General features: G+C 48.7%; 1 protein-coding gene across 1 annotated transcript in view; it reads right to left on the bottom strand.

The window, feature by feature from the left end:
- LOC140392922 (arf-GAP with coiled-coil, ANK repeat and PH domain-containing protein 2-like) overlaps nt 1-22211 on the bottom strand; it is a 76350-nt gene that overhangs the window by 9113 nt on the left and 45026 nt on the right. Inside the window, exons 14-15 of the mRNA XM_072478704.1 lie at nt 21252-21439; nt 20212-20321 (exon numbers count right to left, since the gene is read on the bottom strand). Coding sequence (XP_072334805.1) covers nt 20212-20321; nt 21252-21439 — 298 coding nt within the window. The remainder of the gene's footprint in view (nt 1-20211; nt 20322-21251; nt 21440-22211) is intronic.

Here is a 22211-nt window from a genome sequence, read left to right as displayed (position 1 = left end):
GATAGGCAGGGGAGTGGGCCCAGGTAGGGTACTCTTTTGAGGGTTGGCGCAGACTTGATGGGCAGAATGGCCTCCTTCTGCACTGTAGGGATTCTATGAAACAACAGCAACAAAACCCATTGTACTTTTTCATAGTTATCCCATGAGCCAAAGAGGTGCTTCTTCCCTTAAATGCCAACCTCTGTAGAGACGCTATTTGTTTTGTACGATGGTGTGCGTGTTGAGATTTTAAGAGGTATATACCTCCGAGTTACATGAGTTTATCAAAAGAGGCCTTAACAGTAGCGATGGCAAACAACTGGTAGCACAGTACCAGGGACTAGGGTTCAATTCCAGCCTCAGGTGATTGTGTGGAGTTTGCACCTTCTGTGCTGGCCTGCGTGGGTTTCCTCCCACAGTCCAAAAATGTGCAGGTTAGGTGGGGTTTACAGGGATAGGGCTGGGGAGTGGGCCGAGCTAGGGTGCTGAATCAATGAGCCGAATGGGCTCCTTCTGCACTGCAGGGGTTCTATGCAACTGGCCATTCTGGTGAGCAAATAAAACATGTACACCTGTGGTGTGACCTGTGGCGGGCCAGAGAAACTGCACACTCCTCCCATCCCGGTCATAACACAGATTGGGGACTCGTCTGGAATATTGAAATGAGGAATAACCACAACTAGTAGAGGATAAAAGGGCGGAAGTCAGGTTTCTTTAAACATTAGTTAAACCAGAATGGCTTTGGAAGTTGTTAAGACTGTTCTAAAGATGAAAGATTTATCCCTGACTGGGTCACAAAAATGTTACCAAGGCTAAAATAATGGGATTGGCGGATACATTGCAGTTGGAATTAATCATAGCAGCGAGGAAAGCGGGCAGCATTTGAAACTGGAAAGGATACAAGAGAGAGGGAAAGAGAGAGCACATTCTCAGTGGCAATGGGATGGCGAGTAAATGGAGCTAGCTGGGATTCAGTTGCAAATGTAGTAGCTTGAACATGTAGCAGTAGAGAAACTTTAAAACATTTCAACAGGAAAGGGAATTGGAATTGGAAAGGCGAGAGAGGAAAAAGAGTTTTGCAATTGGAATTTTCTGCAAGAGCAAAGGATAAAGAAAGAAAGAGAATGACCAGATTAACAGGCTGGAATAATAAGGTCACAGATGATGACAACAAAAAAAAAACCCAAACCCAAAGCACCATGGAGATAAACTTGCTCAATCCCTTACAACATTTGAGGGAAGAGATGTGGAGGCATTACTTATCTCATTTGAGAAGCTATCTAAGCAAAGCAAGTGGCCAAAAAAAGACACTGCTCTTCCAAAGGAGATCGACAGGCAGAGCTTGTGACGGTTCACGCATCACTTTTGATATAGGTTTATAATAATCTTTATTGTCACAAATAGGCTTAAATTAACACTGCAGTGAAGTCACTGTGAAAAGCCCATAGTCATCACATTTGGGAGTACAGGGAGAATTCAGAATGTTCAACTCACCTAACAGCGCATCTTTTGGGACTTGTGGGAGGAATCCGAAGCACCCGGAGGAAACCCACGCAGACACTGGAGAACATGCAGACTCCGCACAGTGACCCTAGCCAGAATTGAACCTAGGTCCCTGGTGCTGTGAAGCACCAGTGCTAACCACTGTGCTACGTTGCCACCCATGCAGTTTTTAAAAAAAAAATGCTATTCTGAGAGCAAAGGAGTAGGATTAATGAGGTATAGGATTACTGAGGTGTAGACCTGTATTGAATTTGCGAAAGGCAAGGCAAAGTGATTTTGACTGTTGGGTATGGGCATTTAGGGTAGATGTCACATGTGAAGCTTTTAGGGAAGCAATTCTCTTGGAAAAGTTTAAAAATTCACTCCCTCCAATAGTTAGAATCCACATTGAAGACCATAAAGTTAAGGCAGCCAGATGAGCGGCTGACTAATAGAGTTGGTCCAGAAATCCAAACCCCTTTTCCCATCATCTCTGCTCTTCCCCTCCCCTCTCCCCCACCATCAAGCACAAGACGAAGACTTGGGAAACTGAAAGGAAGGCAAGTAGCCAGAGGAGGGAACCCTCCCCCAGGGGAAACTTCTCGTCAGGCTAGAAAGAGAAGTGCTAAGTGTATGAGACCTGGAGGCCTCGAGTGTTCCAATTTGTAACCAGGTGGGGAATCTTTGTGCAGACTGCTGCAGTTTGCATGGGAAACCTGTGTTACTTGGTGGGGGTGAGTGAAGGAAAGTCAGCAAAAAGGGAGCCACAAGAAAAATTACCACAGATTGTAAGGGTCCCCTCTTGTTTGCTCCCTGTTTCTCCTTCCTTTAATTTTTGCTGTTGCAATTTTGATTCATGATCGATGGACCTGTGACTTTAAGGAAAAGCAAGTTGTAAGTGGCCTGTGCCTTTAATGCCAGCAGAGAATTTCAGTAGCAGGAGAGATCAGTGATAACTCAGTTTGACTGATTTGGCTGTTGGACAAAATGAATAGGCCTAAAAGGCGTTGCTCTGCCCTGTAACAGGTGAGGAATGCTCTGTTCCCACGGAAATGGTTCAGCCTAAAGAGCTTTCAGTTTCGCTTTAGCAGCTAAGGGAGAAGACCTCTTTTTCGGCACTCTGTTTCCTACAGGAATAACCAACTCATTCTCACCAAAAGGTCAATGGGAACCAAATCTCTGCAGAAAAGACTGACGCAAGCAGAACCCGGGATCTGAGAAGGTTTGATGTGAAGCCAGGGGCTTCTCCTGGAGAAGCTGTAAGATACACTGCTAAACTGCAAAGATCATTACTAGCTGTAGACCAGAGACTTTAATCCTAATTCAGACTGAGGAAAATGCACTAAAGAACTCATCTTTTTACCTTAATCCTTATTATTTTGACCCCTTATAATCCTAATTCAGACTGAGGAAAATGCACTAAAGAACTCATCTTTTTACCTTAATCCTTATTATTTTGACCCCTTTCCACCCCACTCATATGTGTGGATAGAGGGTGGGACAGTTAAATGGGAGTCAGTTATTAGCTCGTCGTTAATTAGTTGTATTTATTGCAGATCTGATATTTGTTCTAGTTATAAATATGAACTGTAATTGTGTTTCAACTTACAAATTTGCTGACTGTAATTATTGGACATCCAAGGGCCAAAAGCGTCAGGAATTTTGATAAGAAATATTGGATAATTCACTTGTGTTGCGACTGGGGCCTGTGGGGCTGGAATTGACCACACGTTCGCCCAGGGTAGCGTAACAAGATCAAGTTGCAGTGTTAAACACAGCTGTGAGACCATGTGTGAATGCTGCTAGGAGTTCAGGAAATATGAAGACACAAGTTATTTTTTGTTTTAAATGTTTTATATTGAAAGGGAAAGTAACCTCATCTCCCTCTAATGAGGCAGCTAAACCGATAATTGCATTGAGAGATATGGGAGTCACTCAAACACCTTTTGCCGGGAAAGGCAAAATCTTTCTCCGTCTCTCCCCCACCACCCACAGAGGGTGGATTAAAAGCAAATGTTTTTAATAAATGGTATTGGCGGGAAGGAGGTACCTGTATATTTGTACTGGGCGCACTTGGAGGGTGACAATATCTGGGCCAGTGATGAGGGCAGGGGATAATAGAATCTGTACTGTGCAGAACGAGGCCATTTAGCCATCGTGTCTGCACCAACCCTCCAAAAGAGCACCCTACCCAGGCGCACTCCACCACCCCATCCCGGTAACCCCCACCTAAACTTTAAGGGGAAATTTAGCATTGCCAGTCCACATCTTTGGACTGTGGGAGGAAACCGGAGCCATCGGACAAAACCCATGCAGACACGGGGAGAATGTGTAAACGCCACACACAAGTTGCCCAAGGTCGGAATCGAACCCAGGTCCCTGGCGATGTGAGCGGAGCTGACGTACTCCTGAGAAATTATTTTGCTAGAGCAAAGGTAGTGGTGTCTCCCAAGGGAGGTTAAAAAGATGGAGTAGTTACAAAAAAAAAGGATCCCGGAATTTTCCCGCTATGCCGTGAGTGGTGGCTCAGCAAAGGTTGGAGGTCTAAACGACAACCATGGCCACAGATATTTGGTTGACTTAAACTTCCATTGAAGACTTCGATAAGCCGAAAGAGACGCTTCATAAATCACCTCCAGTTGAGGCTCAACCAGCCGATCTAGAGTTGATGAAGATGGCAGAGGAGGTTCCGGAATGTTGCCTTACTGTGTGATGAATGTCGGAATTTCAGATGTATTGTATGATAGGTATTTGGTGCAGTAAGGGTTAAAAGCCTGGATTAGAGTGTGTTTGACTGCTGCAATCATGCTTTAAGAGAAATCCTAATGTGAAAGGTTGGGAGTCGGTGCAATTAAAGCATCGTAAAAAGCTTGGGCTAATGGAATGTTGTTTTGATTAAGAGAATTGCCTGTGGAGTTAATTAGACTTCAGCTTGGTATCGTGATGTTTGTTTCTGGGTGGAGCTCGGGCATCAGGCTTTTTGAGGAAGCAGGTCAGTTGTGATCTGAATGAAGCTGTGATCAGAGGTGAAGCAGTTTTTCTCTCACTGCAGATAAGTTAAAATAAGATTAATAGCCTCTAAAGCAGTGCAGACGTGTCTGAGAACAACGGGGAGCTGAAACAAGCTGAAAGAAGCAACTTCTGAAGACATACAGCCAGAGTTTCTGCGTGGGTCTGACAGGAGTCCGATCTTTTCTTTAAAGCCGTATCAAAGAGTTCTCTCTCAAAGAACATCTCTGTAAAGCAAGTATTCTTATGTGCTTTTGAGTAGTTAAAATGGATTGAGAGCTGGGATGGATTTGTTCCTGTGGTTTGAGCGAGAGTAAAGATAGCAGTTAAGGGTATTGTATTTACTGTATTGAGTACTGTTTAAGGGGTAATTGTAAGCTATTTTCTGGTATGATGTTAAAGATATTTTAATACTGTGTTAGTAATAAAGTTGTCTTAATAGACCATATTCTTATTTCTTTGTGAAATCATTCCTGGAGTGAGAAATACTTTCCTCGCACTCTTACAAAATTAAAATATTGGGGTTCCTGTCCAGTATCTGAGCCACTGTTGGGGTTTGGTCTGGGATCATAATAACTAAAAATGGGATACATAATGGAGAGGCCCTAGTGGTATAAATCACTGACCTGGTAGCCCACAAACCATAGCAATGCTCTGGGTTCAATGCCTAGGATTGAATCCTATCTTCTCGATGGTCAAACACCGGCCTCCTCCTGGGGCAGGCAAACATAGAACATAGAAAAATACAGCACAGAACAGGCCCTTCGGCCCACGATGTTGTGCCGAACCTTTGTCCTAGATTAATCATAGATTATCATTGAATTTACAGTGCAGAAGGAGGCCACTCGGCCCCTTGAGTCTGCACCGGCTCTTGGAAAGAGCACCATACCCAAACTCAACACCTCCACCCAACACCAAGGGCAATTTGGACATTAAGGGCAATTTATCATTGGCCAATTCACCTAACATGAGCTGAATATTTGCGGGTGACCGAGGGGGCTCGTCTGACCCGACTGCCTGCCCCTCTGTTTCGGCTACACTTGCGGCCTGGTGACCTTGGAGAGGGAGCCTGCCGCCCACCGGCACTGTTGAGAAGACTGGAGTGCGCTTTTTAGTTTTTAAAGTTTCATTTGTGATTTATTTTCATTTCAGGCAGAATCCCTTTGAGGGGCTGTTCCTTTTAAATTGTCGTTTAGTTTATTATAATTGGTTAGTCGATTTGCCTAAAATTGGGTGAACCACAAACCTTGACCTATTCCAAGTCTGGAACATGGCCGCCTCATGATGCAGCTCTCTCTCCCCCCCCCCCCCCAACGGTCTGGCGTAGCGTGTCTTCAGGGAGCCGCTGTTCACAAATCTGCACTGCCACCAAATACCATATCAAGTGGCTGGGGAAGGGACAGGCTGTGGCTGCCTGAATGACCAGGATTGGGGACATGCTGCCTCATGGCAAAGGAGTGGGCTGGATGACACCCCCAATTCGTCCAGCTCACGGCCAATGCCATCCGTAAGTTCAGACCTGAAAGCACTTGTGGTCCCGAGGATGCACAGGAGTGTCTGAACCCACCCCTGCTCGGATGGCAGAATTTCACATTAGTCCTAAGCCCCGATTTCCACCCCTCCGGAGCCAGAACCCTGGCCGCCTGGTTGGAAATGCCCTCCATGCCCCTTTTGCACTGTGCGGAGGGGTTTCCTGTGTGGGCTGCTGCCCACCTTCTACTTCTTTGGCTGTTGCCTGGACACGCGGCCGGGTGTCTCCGGAGAGGGAACACGCAGAGTCCACCGTTGACGCCTTACATAGCCGGCGGCCATCGCGGGGCTGGAGTGCATGATCGACCAACATTTTGGTTGGTTGTTTTAAGCTTAGTTTGCTTCCGTTTAAGGCAGTGTCCCTTTCATTTGCCCCTCCGTTCATTTGATTTTTCTCGATTGGTTTTATACAAAATCGTGGTAAACCACAAAGCGAGCGCTCTGGGGTTACAGGTTTCAATCCCACCCTGGACGATGGTGACATTTGAATTCTAGAATAAACCTCAGGCCAGTGAAGGAAGCAAATGATTGTTCATCAAGTTGTGGTGCCTGAAATATTGCGGAGATGTATTACGGAAAGCATGTGAAATTTCTGTGGGGAAAGCCACAACCTATAATCAAACCAGCTCTTTATTCGCAAATCAATTTCGACAGGAGTTTAGACTGTGGGACCCTTTCCTAAAACGAAGGCGGGACACTAGCATATTCTTTGTACTTTTTAAAAATTCATTCACGGGATGTGGACGTTGCTGGCTAGGCCAAGACTTTATTACTCATCCCTAATTGCCCCTGGAGAAGGTTGTGGGTGAGCTGCCATTTTGAACCCGCTGCCGTTCCTTATGGTGTAGGTACACCCACGGTGCTGTTAGGGAAGGAACTCCAGGATTCTGACCCAGCGACAGTGAAGGATCGGCTGATATATTTCCCAGTCAGGATGGTGCATGGGGCTCGGAGGGGAACTTGCAGACGGTGGGTGTTCCCCATGTGTCTGCTGCCCCCCTTGTCCTTTGGTAGAGGTGGCAGGTTTGGAAGGTGCTGTCGAAGGAGCCTTGGCGAGTGGCTGTGGTGCATCTTGTAGACGGTACACATGGTTGCCATTGTGTCGGTAGTGGAGGAAGTGAATGTTTCTGGTTTGTATGTTAATCAAGCGGGGCTGCTTTGTCCTGGATGGTGCCAAGTTTCTTGAGTGTTGTTGGGAGCCGCACTCATCCAGGGAAGTGGGAATATCCGACCACACTCCTGGACAGGGTTTTGGGGAAGTCAGGAGGTGAGTTACACTCCGCAGGATTCCCAGCCTCTGACCTGCTCTGGTAGCCACAGTATTTATATGGCTGGTCCCAGTTCAGTTTCTGGTCAATGGTAACCCCCAGGATGTTGATAGTTGGGGGGATTCAGCAATGGTAATGCCATTGAATGTCAAGAAGAGAGATGGTTAGATTCTCTCTAACCAGAAACTGAACTGGGATCAGCCAGTTAGAGAGAATCTCTTTCAGAACAATTCCAGTTAAAGTAGGGGTGGAGAAGTTAATCCAATGTTTTATTCAATTACCAGTTGCCGATGGAGATCCAGTAAGAGCACAGAATCTTTATGGCGCCAGAGGCGACGGCCACTGGGCCCATTGCCTCTGCCCCGGCTTTCCAAACGAGCATCGTGACTCAGAGCCGTTCCCCTGCCTTTTCTCCCGTACCTCTGCTCATTGTTTCCATTCAAATAATCATCCAACTCCCTCTTGAACGCCTCGATTGAACCTGCTTCCACCACACCTCCAGGGCAGCGCGTCCCAGACCCCAAGTCCGCTCGCTGTGTGAAAATGTTCTTCCTCACATTGCATTTGCTTTTCTTTACGAATCACTTTACATCTGTGTGCGCTCTCATTCCCAATCCTTTGCCAAGCGGGAATTATTTCTCCCGATCCCCTCCATTCAGCACACACCGGCCACCCCCACCTGCTCCTCTTAGCCACCTTCTCGACAAGAATAAAGTGCCATTGGAACATAATCAGGTCAGCTGTGACCAGCACCCGATGTCCAAGTGAGCAACTCACATCCTCCCCCTCGCCTTCCCCACCCCGTCACCCTGGCACATTTCTCCTTCCAGATAACGGTCTAAATCGCCTCTCGAATGAATCCCTCGACTGAACCGGCCGCCCCCACTCTCTCGTGCAGCTCGCTCCACACCCTGACCGCTCGTCGTCTCCAATCATGTCTCCCCATCGCATCTTTCATCAATCCCCTTGAATCTGTGTGCCCTCCTCTCGTTCCTGATGTTTCCCGTCTCCCCTCTTCAATGGGGACACATCCCTCCCTCTTGACTCTGTCCCAAATCCTACTGCTCGTGAGTTTGAACCCCCCGATCAAATCTCCTCCCGGCCTTCCCTCTTCCCCAGGGGGAACAGACACACACTTTCTACAATCTTCCCACGTAGCTGAAGTTCTTCATTCCCGGAACCAACCAACCAACAGCCAGCCCGCCCGCCCACTCACTCGCCGTCTCGCACTCTCCATGTGTCTCTCTCCAATGCCTTCGAACCCTTCCCCACAGTACAGAGCCCAGAACAGGATGCGATAGTCACAACTGAGACTGAATACGTGTCTTATACAAGTTCAACATAACCTCCCGGCATTTGTATTTGTATTCTACACTCCTTTTTAAAAAAAATATTTATTGAAGTTTTTTAACAAAACAAAACCATTTTTTCCCCTTACAAACAATAAACCCCCCCCCCCCCCCCGGTAACAAAATAACACAAAATCGTCCTGAGCAAGATATATACATGGTAAGATGATATATCTACATAGCTTTATACACTGGCTCTCGCCCATTCGTGCCAGTTTCCCCCACCCTCCATGTTATCCCCCGCTCATTCGTCCCCTCAAGCAATCTCTCGTTCTCTCTTTCTCCCCCCCCAGGGTTACTGCTGCTGCTGACCGACCTTCCTCTAACGCTCTGCGAGGTAGTCTAGGAACGGTTGCCACCGCCTGTAGAACCCCTGCGCAGACCCCCTTAAGGCAAACTTAATCCTCTCCAACTTTATGAACCCAGCCATGTCGTTTGTCCAGGCCTCCACGCTAGGGGGCTTCGCCTCCTTCCACATTAGCAAGATCCTTCGCCAGGCTACCAGGGACGCAAAGGCCAGAATGCCGGCCTCTTTCGCCTCCTGCACTCCCGGCTTGTCCACTACTCCAAATATTGCTAGCCCCCAGCTTGGCTTGACCCGGACTTTCACCACCTGAGATATTGCTCCCGCCACTCCTCTCCAGAACCCCTCCAGTGCCGGACATGGTTCGCCGGGCTCCCTGAACATCTTCCGCATCTGCCCTCTACCCCAAAGAACCTACTCAACCTCGCCCCCGTCAGGTGCGCTCTGTGAACCACCTTAAATTGTATCAGGCTGAGCCTGGCACATGAGGAGGAGGAATTAACCCTACCCAGGGCGTCAGCCCACAAACCTTCCTCTATCTCCTCCACCAGCTCCTCCTCCCATTTACCCATCAACTCTTCTGCTAGCGCTTCCCCCTCTTTCATCTCTTGGTGTATTGCCGAAACCTTGCCCTCCCCGACCCACACATCCGAGATCACCCTATCTTGAATTTCCTGTGACTGGAGCAGCGGGAATTCCCTGACCTGTCGCCTCACAAAAGCCCTCACCTGCATATATCTGAATGCATTTCCCGGGGGTAGCTCAAACTTCTCCAGTGCCCCTAGGCTCGCAAATGTCCCGTCGATGAACAGGTCCCCCATTCTTCTAATCCCCGCCCAGTGCCAGCCCTGGAGCCTCCCCGGGCTCCCACTGCACCCCTATGCCGTCTCCACTGGCCCCAGATCCTTAACGTGGCCGCCACCACCAGGCTAGTGGTGTACTTTGATGGCGAGAGCGGCAACGGTGCCGTCACCAGCGCCCCCAAGCTCGTTCCTTTGCAGGACGCCATCTCCATCCTCTTCCATGCCGCCCCCTCTCCCTCCATAACCCACTTACGGATCATCGCCACGTTTGCTGCCCAGTAGTAGCTCCCTAGGTTTGGCAGCGCCAGCCCTCCTCGGTCCCTACTGCGTTCCAGGAACCCTCTCCTTACCCTCGGGGTTTTGTTCGCCCACACAAACCCCATAATACTCCTACCTACTCTCTTAAAAAAGCCCTTGGTGATCACGATGGGGAGGCACTGGAACACAAACAAAAACCTCGGAAGGACCACCATTTTTACCGACTGCACTCTACCCGCCCACGAGAGCGGCATCATGTCCCATCTTTTCAAGTCCACCTCCATTTGGTCCACCAACCTCGTCAGATTCAGTTCGTGTAGGGCCCCCCAGCTCCTGGCTATCTGGATCCCTAGATACCGAAAACTCCCCTCCACCCTCCTCAGCGGTAGGTCCCCTATCCCTCTTTCTTGGTCCCCTGCCTGTAGTACAAAAAGCTCGCTCTTCCCTACATTGAGCTTATAGCCCGAGAACTCCCCAAACTCCCTCAAAGTCTGCATGACCTCCACCAACCCCTCCATTGGGTCCGCCACGTACTGCAGCAGGTCGTCAGTGTATAGCGACACCCGATGCTCTTCTCCCCCGCGGACCACTCCCCTCCATTTCTGAGACTCCCTAAGTGATATGGCCAAGGGTTCGATCGCCAATGCAAACAACAGGGGGGACAGAGGGCACCCCTGCCTCGTTCCTCGGTACAGCCGAAAGTACTCCGACCTCCGCCGGTTCGTCACCACACTTGCCACCGGGGCGCTGTAAAGGAGCTTAACCCAGCTAATAAACCCTCTCCCGAACCCAAACCTACGCAACACCTCCCAGAGGTACTCCCACTCAACTCGGTCAAAGGCCTTTTCCGAGTCCATGGCTGCCACTATCTCCGCCTCTCCCTCCTCCGATGGCATCATTATCACGTTTAAGAGCCGTCGCACATTCGTATTTAATTGCCTGCCCTTTACAAATCCCGTCTGGTCCTCATGTATCAGCCCCGGGACACAGTCCTCAATCCTCGTGGCCAGCACTTTTGCCAATAGCTTAGCGTCCACATTAAGGAGCGAAATCGGCCTGTACGATCCACATTGCAGTGGGTCCTTGTCTCGCTTCAGAATCAAGGAAATTGTCGCTTCCGACATTGTCGCGGGAAAAAAAACCCGCGCTTTCCAGAGCCTGCCCCGCCCCCCCGACGCAGCTTCTGTTGCGGCCTTGTCTCTCGTCCCCAGCCCATGTAACATTCCCTGCGCATGCTTGCCCCCCTATATACAACCGCCATCATACTTCAACCCTCAAATACCCCCCACCCTCACAAACCCTCAATTAGAGTTCAACTTTTCAGTTAGTATAAAGGTCCACGCCTCTTCGGGCGTTTCGAAGTAGTGGTGTTGGCCGTTATATGTGACCCACAGTCGCGCTGGCTGCAACATTCCAAATTTCACTCCTTTCCGATGCAGCACCGCTTTGGCCCGGTTGAAACCCGCTCTCCGCTTAGCGGCCTCAGTGCTCCAGTCCGGACATATTCTAATCTCAGCATTGTCCCACTTGCTGCTCCGCTCCTTCTTGGCTCTCTCTATCTGTGAACCGGTGAAATCTCACCACCATCACCCTTGGCGGCTCGTTTGCCTTGGGCTTCCTCGCCAGCACCCGGTGTACCCCTTCCAGCTCCAGCAATCCCGGGGGGAGCTCCGCACCCATCAGCGTCCCGATCATTATGCCCGCATATGCCGCGGCATCGGCCCCCTCCACTCCTTCTGGGAGACCCAGGATCCTCAGATTGTTTCTCCTCGACCTGTTCTCCAGGTCTTCGAGTCTTCCCGCCCACGTCTTGTGTAGCGCCTCGTGCCGCTCCACTCTCACCGCCAGGCCCAAGAGCTCGTCCTCATTCTCACTCACTTTGTCTTGGATCTCCTGGATCTTCACCTCGTGGGCTTTCTGGGTTGCCCCAAGTCCTTCAATTATTGCCAGCATAGGCGCTACCATCTCCTTGCGCAGCTCCTCGAAGCAGCGCTCGATGAATTCTTGCATCTCTTCTTTGTCCCCGGCCGCCGCCATTTTGTTTGTTTTACCCTTCTTCTCCCGTTGCTCCAGTGCCGTTTTTTTGGCCGTTTCGCTGCGGGTCCGGTCCATACAGGTTAGTGGGGGTATTCTACACTCCTATTTACAAAACCCAGGACACTGTTTTATTAACCGCTCTATTCACCTAACCTTCCACCTTCAATGACTTGTGGCATAGAAAATAGGAGCAGGACGAGGCAATTCGGCCCTTCGAGCCTGCTCCTCCATTCATTATGATCATGGCTGATCATCCAACTCAGTAACCTGATCCCGTCTTCCCCCCCCCAAATATCCTTTGATCCCCTTTGCCCCAAGTGCTATATCTAACTCTTTCTTGAAAACATGCAGTGTTTTGGCCTACTGTCTGTGGTAGCGAATTCCACAAGGCAACTACTCTCTGGGTGAAGAAATTTCTCCTCATCTCTGTCCTAAATGGTATCCTCAGATGTGACCCCTGGTTCTAGACTCTCCCACCATTGGGAACATTCTTCCTGCATTTACCCTGTCTAATCCTGTTAGAACTTTGTTTTATTTAAAATTGCATGTATCTAATTCTTTTTTTTTTTTCCCCAATAAGGGGGCAATTTAGCTTGGCCAACTCACTTACCCTGCACATCTTTTTGGGTTGTGGGGGTGAGAGCCACGCAGACAAAGGGAGAATGTGCAAACTCCAGACGGACAGTGACTCGGGGCTGGGATCAAACCCGGATCCTCAGCGCTGTGAGGCAGCAGTGCCACCGTGCCACCCTGTCCTGATAGAATTTAACAAGTTTCTACGACACCACCCACCCCCCCTCATTCTTCCATCTCCCCCCCCCCCTCATTCTTCCACACACCAGCGAATATAATCCTAACCGACTCAATCTCTCCTCGTACGTCAGCAAGACATCCCAGTTCCTGCACTCAAATTCTTTCGCTTCGAAGGGCAGCATACAATTTGTCCTCTTTACCGCCTGTTATACCTTCATTACTGGTGTACAAGGAAGCCCAGGTCTTATTGCACATTCCTCCCTCATAATTTATGGCCATTTGGATAATAATCTGCCTTCTCGCTTTTGCTACCAAAGCAGGTAACCTCAAATTTATCCACATTATGCTGCATCTGCTGCGCATTTGCCCGCTCACTTAACTGGTCCAAATCACACTGCAGGATCCTCACATTGTATCCTCCTCACAGTTCACCCTCCCACCCAGCTTTGTGTCCTCAGCAAATTTGGAGATATTACATAGAAAACAGAAGCACGAGGAAGCCCTTCAAGCCTGCTCCACCATTCATTATGGTCATGGCTGATCATCATACCCTGATCCATCTCTCTCCCCCCCAACACACACATATCCCTTCATCCCTTTAGTCCCAAGGGCTATATCTAATTTCTTATTGAAATTACACAAAATTTGGCCTCAACTACTTTCTGTGGTAGTTAATTCCAGATTCACCACTCTCTGGGTGAAGAAATTTCTCCTCACCCCAGTCCCAAAAGGTTTACCCCTTAACATCAATCTATGACCCCTAGTTCTGGACTCCCCAACCATCAGGAACATTCTTTCTGAATCTACCCGGTCTAATCCTGTTAGAATTTTATAACTTTCAATGAGATCCCTTTTCACTCTTCTAAACTCCAATGATTATAATCCTAACCGATTTTTAGTCTCGCTTCATATGACAGTCCCGCCATCCAAGGAATCAGGCTGGTAAACCTTTGCTGCACTGCCTCCATAACAAGGGCATCCTTCCTCAGATAAGGACACCAAAACCCCACACAATACTCCAGGTGTGGCCTCAACAATGCCCTATGCAATTGCAGTAAAACATCTCTATTCTTATACTCAAATCCTCTCGCTATGAAGGCCAACATAGCATTTGCTTTCTTTACTGCCTGCTGTACCTGTGCGCTTACTTTCAGCAACTGATGCACAAGGACACAAGGTCTCGCTGAGTATCCACCTCTCTCAATTTACACCCATTCAAATAATAATCTGCCTTCCTATTTTTGCTACCGAAGCGGATAACCTCACATTTATCCACATTATAGTGCATTTGCCATGCATTGCCCACTCACTCCGCCTGTCCAAATCCCGCTGAAGCATCTCTACATCCTCCTCACAGCTCACCCTCCCACCCAACTTTGTATCAAATGCAAAATTTGGAGCTAATATTTAGTTTCCTCGTCCAAATCATTAATATATAATGTGAACAGTTGGGGTCCCAGCACAGATCCCTGCGGTACCCCACTAGTCACTGCCTGCCAATCAGAAAAAGACACATTTATTCCAATGTTTTGCTTCCTGTCTGCTAACCAGCTTTCTATCCATCTCGAGACACTATCTGTAATCCCATGCTCTTTAACTTTATATATTAACCTGCTATGTGAGACCTCGTTGAAAGCCTTCTGAAAATCTAAATAAACCACATCCACCGGGTCTCCCTTGTCAACTCTAATTCTTTGAAGATGTAAATAATAGAGTAGATTTGTCCAGCATGATTTTCTTTTGTAAATCCATGCTGACTTTGTCTGAATACACCACTGCTTTCCAAATGCTGTGCTATGAAATACTTGATAATGGACTCCAGCAACTTCCCTACGACCGACGTTAGGCTCACTGGTCTGTAGTTCCCCGTTTTCTCTCTACTTCCCTTTTTGAATAGCGGGATTACATTCACTACCTATCAATCTGTAAGAACAATTCCAGTGTCCAAAAGGTTTTGGAAAATGAACACCAATCTACTATTTCTGGGGCCACTTCCTTAAGTACTCTGGGATGAAGAATATTAAGCCCTGGAGATCTGTCCATCTTCAATCCCATTAATTTCCCCAAAAACCATTTCTTTACTAATACGTATTTCCTTCAGCTTGTGTCTGCGTGGTTTTCACCCCAACAATCCAAAGATGTGCAGGTTAGGTGGATTGGCCACTCAAAATTTCCTCTTAATTGGAAAAGATAATTGGGTACTCTAAATTTATTGAAAAAATTAAATTTCCTTCAGCTCAAAGAACAACGAAAAGTACAGCACAGGAACAGGCCCTTCGGCCCTCCAAGCCCGTGCCGACCATGCTGCCCGACTAAACTACAATCTTCTACACTTCCTGGGTCCGTATCCCTCTATTCCCATCCTATTCATGTATTTGTCAAGATGCCCCTTAAATGTCACTATCGTCCCTGCTTCTACCACCTCCTCCAGCAGCGAGTTCCAGGCACCCACTACCCTGTGTAAAAAAACTTGCCTCGTACATCTACTCTAAACCTTGCCCCTCGCACCTTAAACCTATGCCCCCTAGTAATTGACCCCTCTACCCTGGGGAAAAGCCTCTGACTATCCACTCTCTCTATGCCCCTCATAATCTTGTAGACCTCTATCAGGTCGCCCCTCAACCTCCTTCATTCCAGTGAGAACAAACCGAGTTTATTCAACCGCTCCTCATAGCTAATGCCCTCCATACCAGGCAACATTCTGGTAAATCTCTTCTGTACCCTCTCTAAAGCCTCCACATCCTTCTGGTAGTGTGGCGACCAGAATTGAACACTATACTCCAAGTGTGGCCTAACTAAGGTTCTATAAGGAGATCGAAGAGGGGACGTGGGCAAATGCCCGAGGGAGGGTGAACTCTTCCTCTTCGTGCGCGAGGCTCAGCCTCATACAGTTTAAGGTGCTGCACAGGGCACACATGACTGGGACAAGGATAAGCCGGTTCTTTGGGGGTGAGGACAGGTGTGTTAGGTGCTCAGGGAGCCCAGCAAATCACACCCATATGTTCTGGGCATGCCCAGCGCTGGAGGAATTTTGGAAGGGCGTAGCGAGGACGGTGTCGAGGGTGGTAGGATCCAGGGTCAAACCGGGCTGGGACTCGCAATATTTGGGGTGGCAGAGGAGCCGGGAGTGCAGGCAGCAAAAGAGGCCGGAATTCTGGCCTTTGCGTCCCTGGTAGCCCGGCGAAGGATTCTCCTTCAGTGGAAAGATGCGAGGCCCCCAAGCGTGGAATCCTGGATCAGCGATATGGCGGGGTTCATTAAATTGGAGGGGGTGAAATCCACCTTGAGAGGGTCGGTACAAGGGTTCTTTAGTACTTTTGTACTTAACCCTGTTGGGTTCGTTTTTGTTATTGATATTTTATGAAAACCTTTAATAAAAACTATTTTTTTGAAAAAAACTAAGGTTCTATACAGCTGCAACAGGACTTGCCAATTCTTATACTCAATGCCCGGCCAATGAAGGCAAGCATGCCGTATGCCTTCTTGACTACCTTCTCCACCTGTGTTGCCCCTTTCAGTGACCTGTGGACCTGTACACCTAGATCGCTCTGACTTTCAATACTCTTGAGGGTTCTACCATTCACTGTATATTCCCTACCTGCATTAGACCTTCCAAAATGCATTACCTCACATTTGTCCGGATTAAACTCCATCTGCCATCTCTCCGCCCAAGTCTCCAGACAATCTAAATCCTGCTGTATCCTCTGACAGTCCTCATAGCTATCCGCAATTCCACCAACCTTTGTGTCGTCTGCAAACTTACTAATCAGACCAGTTACATTTTCCTCCAAATCATTTATATATACAAACAGCAAAGGTCCCAGCACTGATCCCTGCGGAACACCACTAATCACAGCCCTCCAATTAGAAAAGCATCCTTCCATTGCTATTCTCTGCCTTCTATGACCTAACCAGTTCTATATCCACCTTGCCAGCTCACCCCTGCTCCTCACTAAAACTTGTGCTTCTGGTACATTGCTTCTGTCTTCACAAAGGAAGACATACAAAGAATACAGCACAGGAACAGGTCCTTCGGCCCTCCAAGCCTGGACCGGTCATACCACCCTTGGCCAAAACCCTCAGCATTTCCTAGTGCTGTATCCCTCTATACCATATACCCTCTATACCATATCAAGATGCCTTTTGAACACCGTTAATGTATCTGCTTCCACAACCTCCCCTGGCAACGCGTTCCGGGCACTCCCCACCCTTTGTGTAAAAAAGCCTGCTCGCACATTTCCTCTAAACTTTGCCCCCTAGTGACTGACCTCTCCACCCTGGGAAAGAGTGCCTGCCCATCCACTTTATCCATGCCCCTCAATCTTGTAGACGTCTATCAGGTCACCCCTCAACCTCAGTCGTTCTAATGAAAACAATCAGAGTCTATTCAGCCTCTCCGCATTGCTGACACCCTCCAGACCAGGCAACATCCTGGTAAACCTCCTCTGCACCCTCTCCAAAGCCTCCACATCCTTCTGGTAGTGTGGCGACCAGAATTGTGCACAATATTCCAAGTATGGCTGTATCAAGGTTCTAGATAACTGTAGCATGACTTGCCAGTTTTTTGTCCCGTCCAAAGAAGGCAAGCATTCCATATGCTTTCTTGACTACCTTGTCCACTGAAATCCATGTAAACAACATCCACCGTCCTCCCCTCATCAATCATCTTTGTCACCTCTCCAAAAAACTCAATCAAGTTAGTGAGGTACGACCTTCCCTTCGCAAAACCATGCTGACTATCGCTGATGGGTCATTTGTTTCCAAATGGGTATAAATCCTAGATCCTGAGAATTCCCTCCAATAATTTACCTACAACGGACGTGAGGCTCACCGGCCTATAGTTTCCTGCATTATCCCTGCTACCTTTCTTAAACAGCGGTACCACACTAGCTATTCTCCAGTCCTCTGGGATCACACCTGTAGCCAATGAGAATACAAAGATGTCAGTCAAGGCCCCAGCAATTTCCTCCCTTGCTTCCCTCAGTATTCTTGGGGTAAATCTCATCAGGCCCAGGAGACCTATCGACCTTAATGGCTTTTAAAACATCCAATATCTCCTCCTTTTTGATGTCAACATGACCCAGACTATCCACACACCCTACCCAAGAATCATCTTCCACCAAGTCCTTTTCTTTGGTGAACACTGATGCAAAGTACTGATTTAGTACCGGGCCATTTCCTCTGGCTCAACACACAGATTCCCCCCCACTGTCCTTAAATGGTCCAATCCTCCCCCTGGCCACCCTCTTGGTTTTTACATATGAATAAAAAGCTTTGGGACACCCCCCCCCCAACCCCCTGCTCCAGCAGGAGAAAGAAACCTGCAACTCGGAACCATCCCCTCATCGACCAAAACGAAAGCAAGACTAACACGTGCAAAAAAACAACAGAACATTTACAAAACGTGTATATACACGTCGAGACAGAACAAATCCCACCATTAACCCTCCCCAACCCTTGCTCCTTGACAAAGTCATCCGCCTTGTTATGGACCAGGATTTAGAGAACCCCAAAGTGTATCATGGAGTTCACCTGACCCACAACTTTTAATAGATTGTGGTATGGGGAGCACACGGCCCACTCTACAGGGGTGGTACAGCAGAAACGGAAAAGTATTTTTTAAAGCAAAACAATGTTTATTCTATGAACTCAAGTTAACCTTTTTAAAACAGAGTGAACATCTTAGCAACCATCAATTCAAATACAACCCCCAAAGAATACAACACTAAGTAATCCTTTAAGCTTTCCTTTTAACATCCATACGACTTAAAAACAAAACCTTTAATAGAAGCACATCAGGTTAAAGTCACGACTGAAAACATTTATAGTTCTGAATTCACCAAATGATCAAGAGATAGTCTTTTGATGGCAGAGAGAACAGCAGTACACCTGCTTGGTCTGGTTTCAGCTCCAACACTGAAAACGAAACTAAAACACACCCTGCAGCAAACAGCCTAAAACGAAAGTAAAAAGCTGACAACAGCCCAGCTCTACCCACTCTCTGACATCACTGCAGTAATAAACACCCATTTCTTAAAGGTACTCTCACATGACAGCCTCCTCCGGCATTGTAAAATAATGTTCTTTGCCCTTGAAGGTCACCCAGAGTTTGGTCGGGTTGACCACAGTGGCCAAACCATGGCTTACAAGGGAAATTTGAGATTGTATTAGATTAAAAGAAGATACAAATTAGCAAGAAAAAAACAATAGACCTAAAATTCAGTAAAGGCAGATTGATTAAGAAGGGGAAAATACAATTTGAAAGTAAGCTAGTGGGAACATAAAAACTGACTGTAAAAGTTTCTATAGGTATATAAAGTGAAAAAGATTGTGCCAAATAGGGAATAAACAACTCTTGGAGTTCACCTATTTGTTCCTTGAATATCTGCCATTGCCGATCTGCTGTCCTTCCTTTCAGTAATATTTCCCAGTCCGTCATAGCCAGCTCATGCCATCATAGTTACCTTTAATGAAGAGTCGGGACCTTGGTCTCTGAATGGACTACCTCTCTATTCACTCTGATAAATAATTCTACCATGTTATGGTTACCCATCCCCAAGGGCTCTCTCACAACTAAATTGCCAACTAATCCTTTCTCATTGCACAACACCAAGTCCAAGATGGCCTGTTCCCTTGTTGGTTCCTCAACGTACTGGTCCAGAAAACCATCTCGTATACACTCCAGAAATTCCTCCTCTATTGTACTGTGACTAATTTGAGTCACCCCATCTATATGCAGGTTAAAGTCACCCATAGCCATAGATGTTCCTTTATCACTGCATCTCTGATTTCCTGTCTAATGCTATTCCCAACATTACCACTGCAGGTCTGTATACCACCCCACAAATGTTTTTTGCCCCTTGATGTTTCTTAACTCGACCCAGTCAGGTTCCACATCATCTGTATCAATATCTTCTTCAATCAACAACTTTACTGCCTTTTCCTTTCTGTCTAAACTTCCTAAAAACTGAATTGCCCTCAATGTTTAGTTCCCATCCTTGATCACCTTGGAGCTATGTCTCCGTAATTCCTTTCCATCTATCTGCAACTGAATCATCCATTTTATTTTGAATGCTCCGCACGTTCATATACAAAACCTTAAGGCTAGTCCTCTTCATGTGTCTTGTCCCATCCCTACATTTCTTTACAGTGTCATTACTTGAGACAGGCCCTTGATTTCGCTGCCTATCACTTGTCTTTTGCTCTAGTTCTTGATTTTCCCTGCTCTGAATTCTGACACAGGTTCCCATCCCCGGCTCAATATCTCTAGCAAGTACCACCGCACTCGCCCAGGACATTTAGTTCCCTCATCTAAACCATGAATAAAGGTTGTGAAGAGCATATACACGCACACAGAGGTCCCGCAGCTCCTATAGAATGGGACGCAATCTTATCTGAGGCACGATTTCGGACCAAGTATTTGCCAGCTCTGTCCTTACCCGGTGTGCCCTGCGCGAGTGGCAATGTGAATCGCCCCCTGCCCACGTGCATCTCTGTAATTCACGTTGGCCCCATTCTGCAGCAAAAACTCACAGGCTGTGAGGGAGCCCTGCAACACACAAAGGATCAAGTCAACAAACGCACAGATTTATGTAGCCTCCCCCCCCACCCGGCCAAGGCCCTTTTCATCATAGATCATCATAGCATTTACAGTGCAGAAGGAGGCCATTCGGCCCATCGAGTCTGCACCGGCTCTTGGAAAGAGCACCCTATCCAAGGTTAACACCTCCACCCGATCCCCATAACCCAGTAACCCCACCCAGTCCCCAACAAAGGACATCTTAATGAGACTCTTAAAAGGGGAGCGCCCCGGGCGAGGGGAGGGCTGGGCGAGGGGGGAGAGAGTGCCCCGGGAGGGGGTGGGGGGGGGTGGGAGGGGAAAGAGAGTGCCCCGGGAGGGGGTGGGGGGGGGTGGGAGGGGAAAGAGAGTGCCCCGGGAGGGGGTGGGGGGGGGGTGGGAGGGGAAAGAGAGCGCCCCGAGCGTGGGGGAGGGCGCCCCGAGCGTGGGGGAGGGCGCCCCGAGCGTGGGGGAGGGCGCCCCGAGCGTGGGGGAGGGCGCCCCGAGCGTGGGGGAGGGCGCCCCGAGCGTGGGGGAGGGCGCCCCGAGCGTGGGGGAGGGCGCCCCGAGCGTGGGGGAGGGCGCCCCGAGCGTGGGGGAGGGCGCCCCGAGCGTGGGGGAGGGCGCCCCGAGCGTGGGGGAGGGCGCCCCGAGCGTGGGGGAGGGCGCCCCGAGCGTGGGGGAGGGCGCCCCGAGCGTGGGGGAGGGCGCCCCGAGCGTGGGGGAGGGCGCCCCGAGCGTGGGGGAGGGCGCCCCGAGCGTGGGGGAGGGCGCCCCGAGCGCGGGGGAGGGCGCCCTGGGTGGAGAAGGAAAGATTAAGAAGAGGATACAGAGACCAGAACTGTGCACAGTGCTCCGTGTGTGGTCTAACCAAGATACAAGTTCACAGGAAATTTGACCACGAAAGGCCTCACCACTTACTACTTCAGCAGCTGCTATCAGTGGGGTCCGCCTCATGTCTTCACTGTTGGTCCAGTTAACGTTAGCGCCATGCGCCAAGGCGGCGCACATCACAGGCAGGTCACCTACAGAAGCGGCACGAAACAGGCAAAGGTCCTGAGACACAGTCAGTGACCTTTCCGACTGATCTGTAAAAGTACCAGTCCCATCTAAAACAGGGAGAAAGTAAAGGTTAATGTGTGAAGGTGCCTCCCGGTCACCTAACTCTCTCAGGGAGATATCTGTACACTGACTGGTGTCTCTCAGTCCCCCCTCCTCAGGGAGATATCTGTACACTGACTGGGGTCTCTCAGTCCTCTCTCTCTCAGGGAGATATCTGTACACTGACTGGTGTCTCTCAGTCCCTCTCTCTCAGGGAGATATCTGTACACTGACTGGTGTCTATCAGTCCCCTCTCTCTCAGCGAGATATCTGTACACTGACTGGTGTCTATCAGACCCCTCTCTCTCAGGGAGATATCTGTACACTGACTGGTGTCTCTCAGTCCCTTCTCTCTCAGGGAGATATCTGTGCACTGACTGGTGTCTCTCAGTCCCTTCTCTCTCAGGGAGATATCTGTGCACTGACTGGTGTCTCTCAGTCCCATCTCTCTCAGGGATATATCTGTACACTGACTGGTATCTCTCAGTCCGGTCTCTCTCAGGGAGTTATCTGTATACTGACTAGTGTCTCGCAGTCCCCTCTCACTCAGGGAGATCTCAGTTCCGTCTCTCTCAGGGAGATATCTGTACACTGACTGGTGCCTCTTGTCATGGGATTGTCCCTTTAAGAAATGTTTTGTCTTATCACATGGCTTCAGTGATGTCATTGTGTGGGTGAAGCTGGGCTGTGGCTCTGAGTTATACTTTCGCTTTGGTTTGGGGCTGTTTTGTGGCTCTGAGTTTTTGCTTTCGTTTTCACATTTTGCCTGCTGGATTCAGA

This window comes from Scyliorhinus torazame, chromosome 16, assembly GCF_047496885.1.
Source record: "Scyliorhinus torazame isolate Kashiwa2021f chromosome 16, sScyTor2.1, whole genome shotgun sequence".
Lineage (NCBI taxonomy): Eukaryota > Metazoa > Chordata > Chondrichthyes > Carcharhiniformes > Scyliorhinidae > Scyliorhinus > Scyliorhinus torazame.
This window is presented reverse-complemented; position numbering and strand designations above follow the sequence as displayed.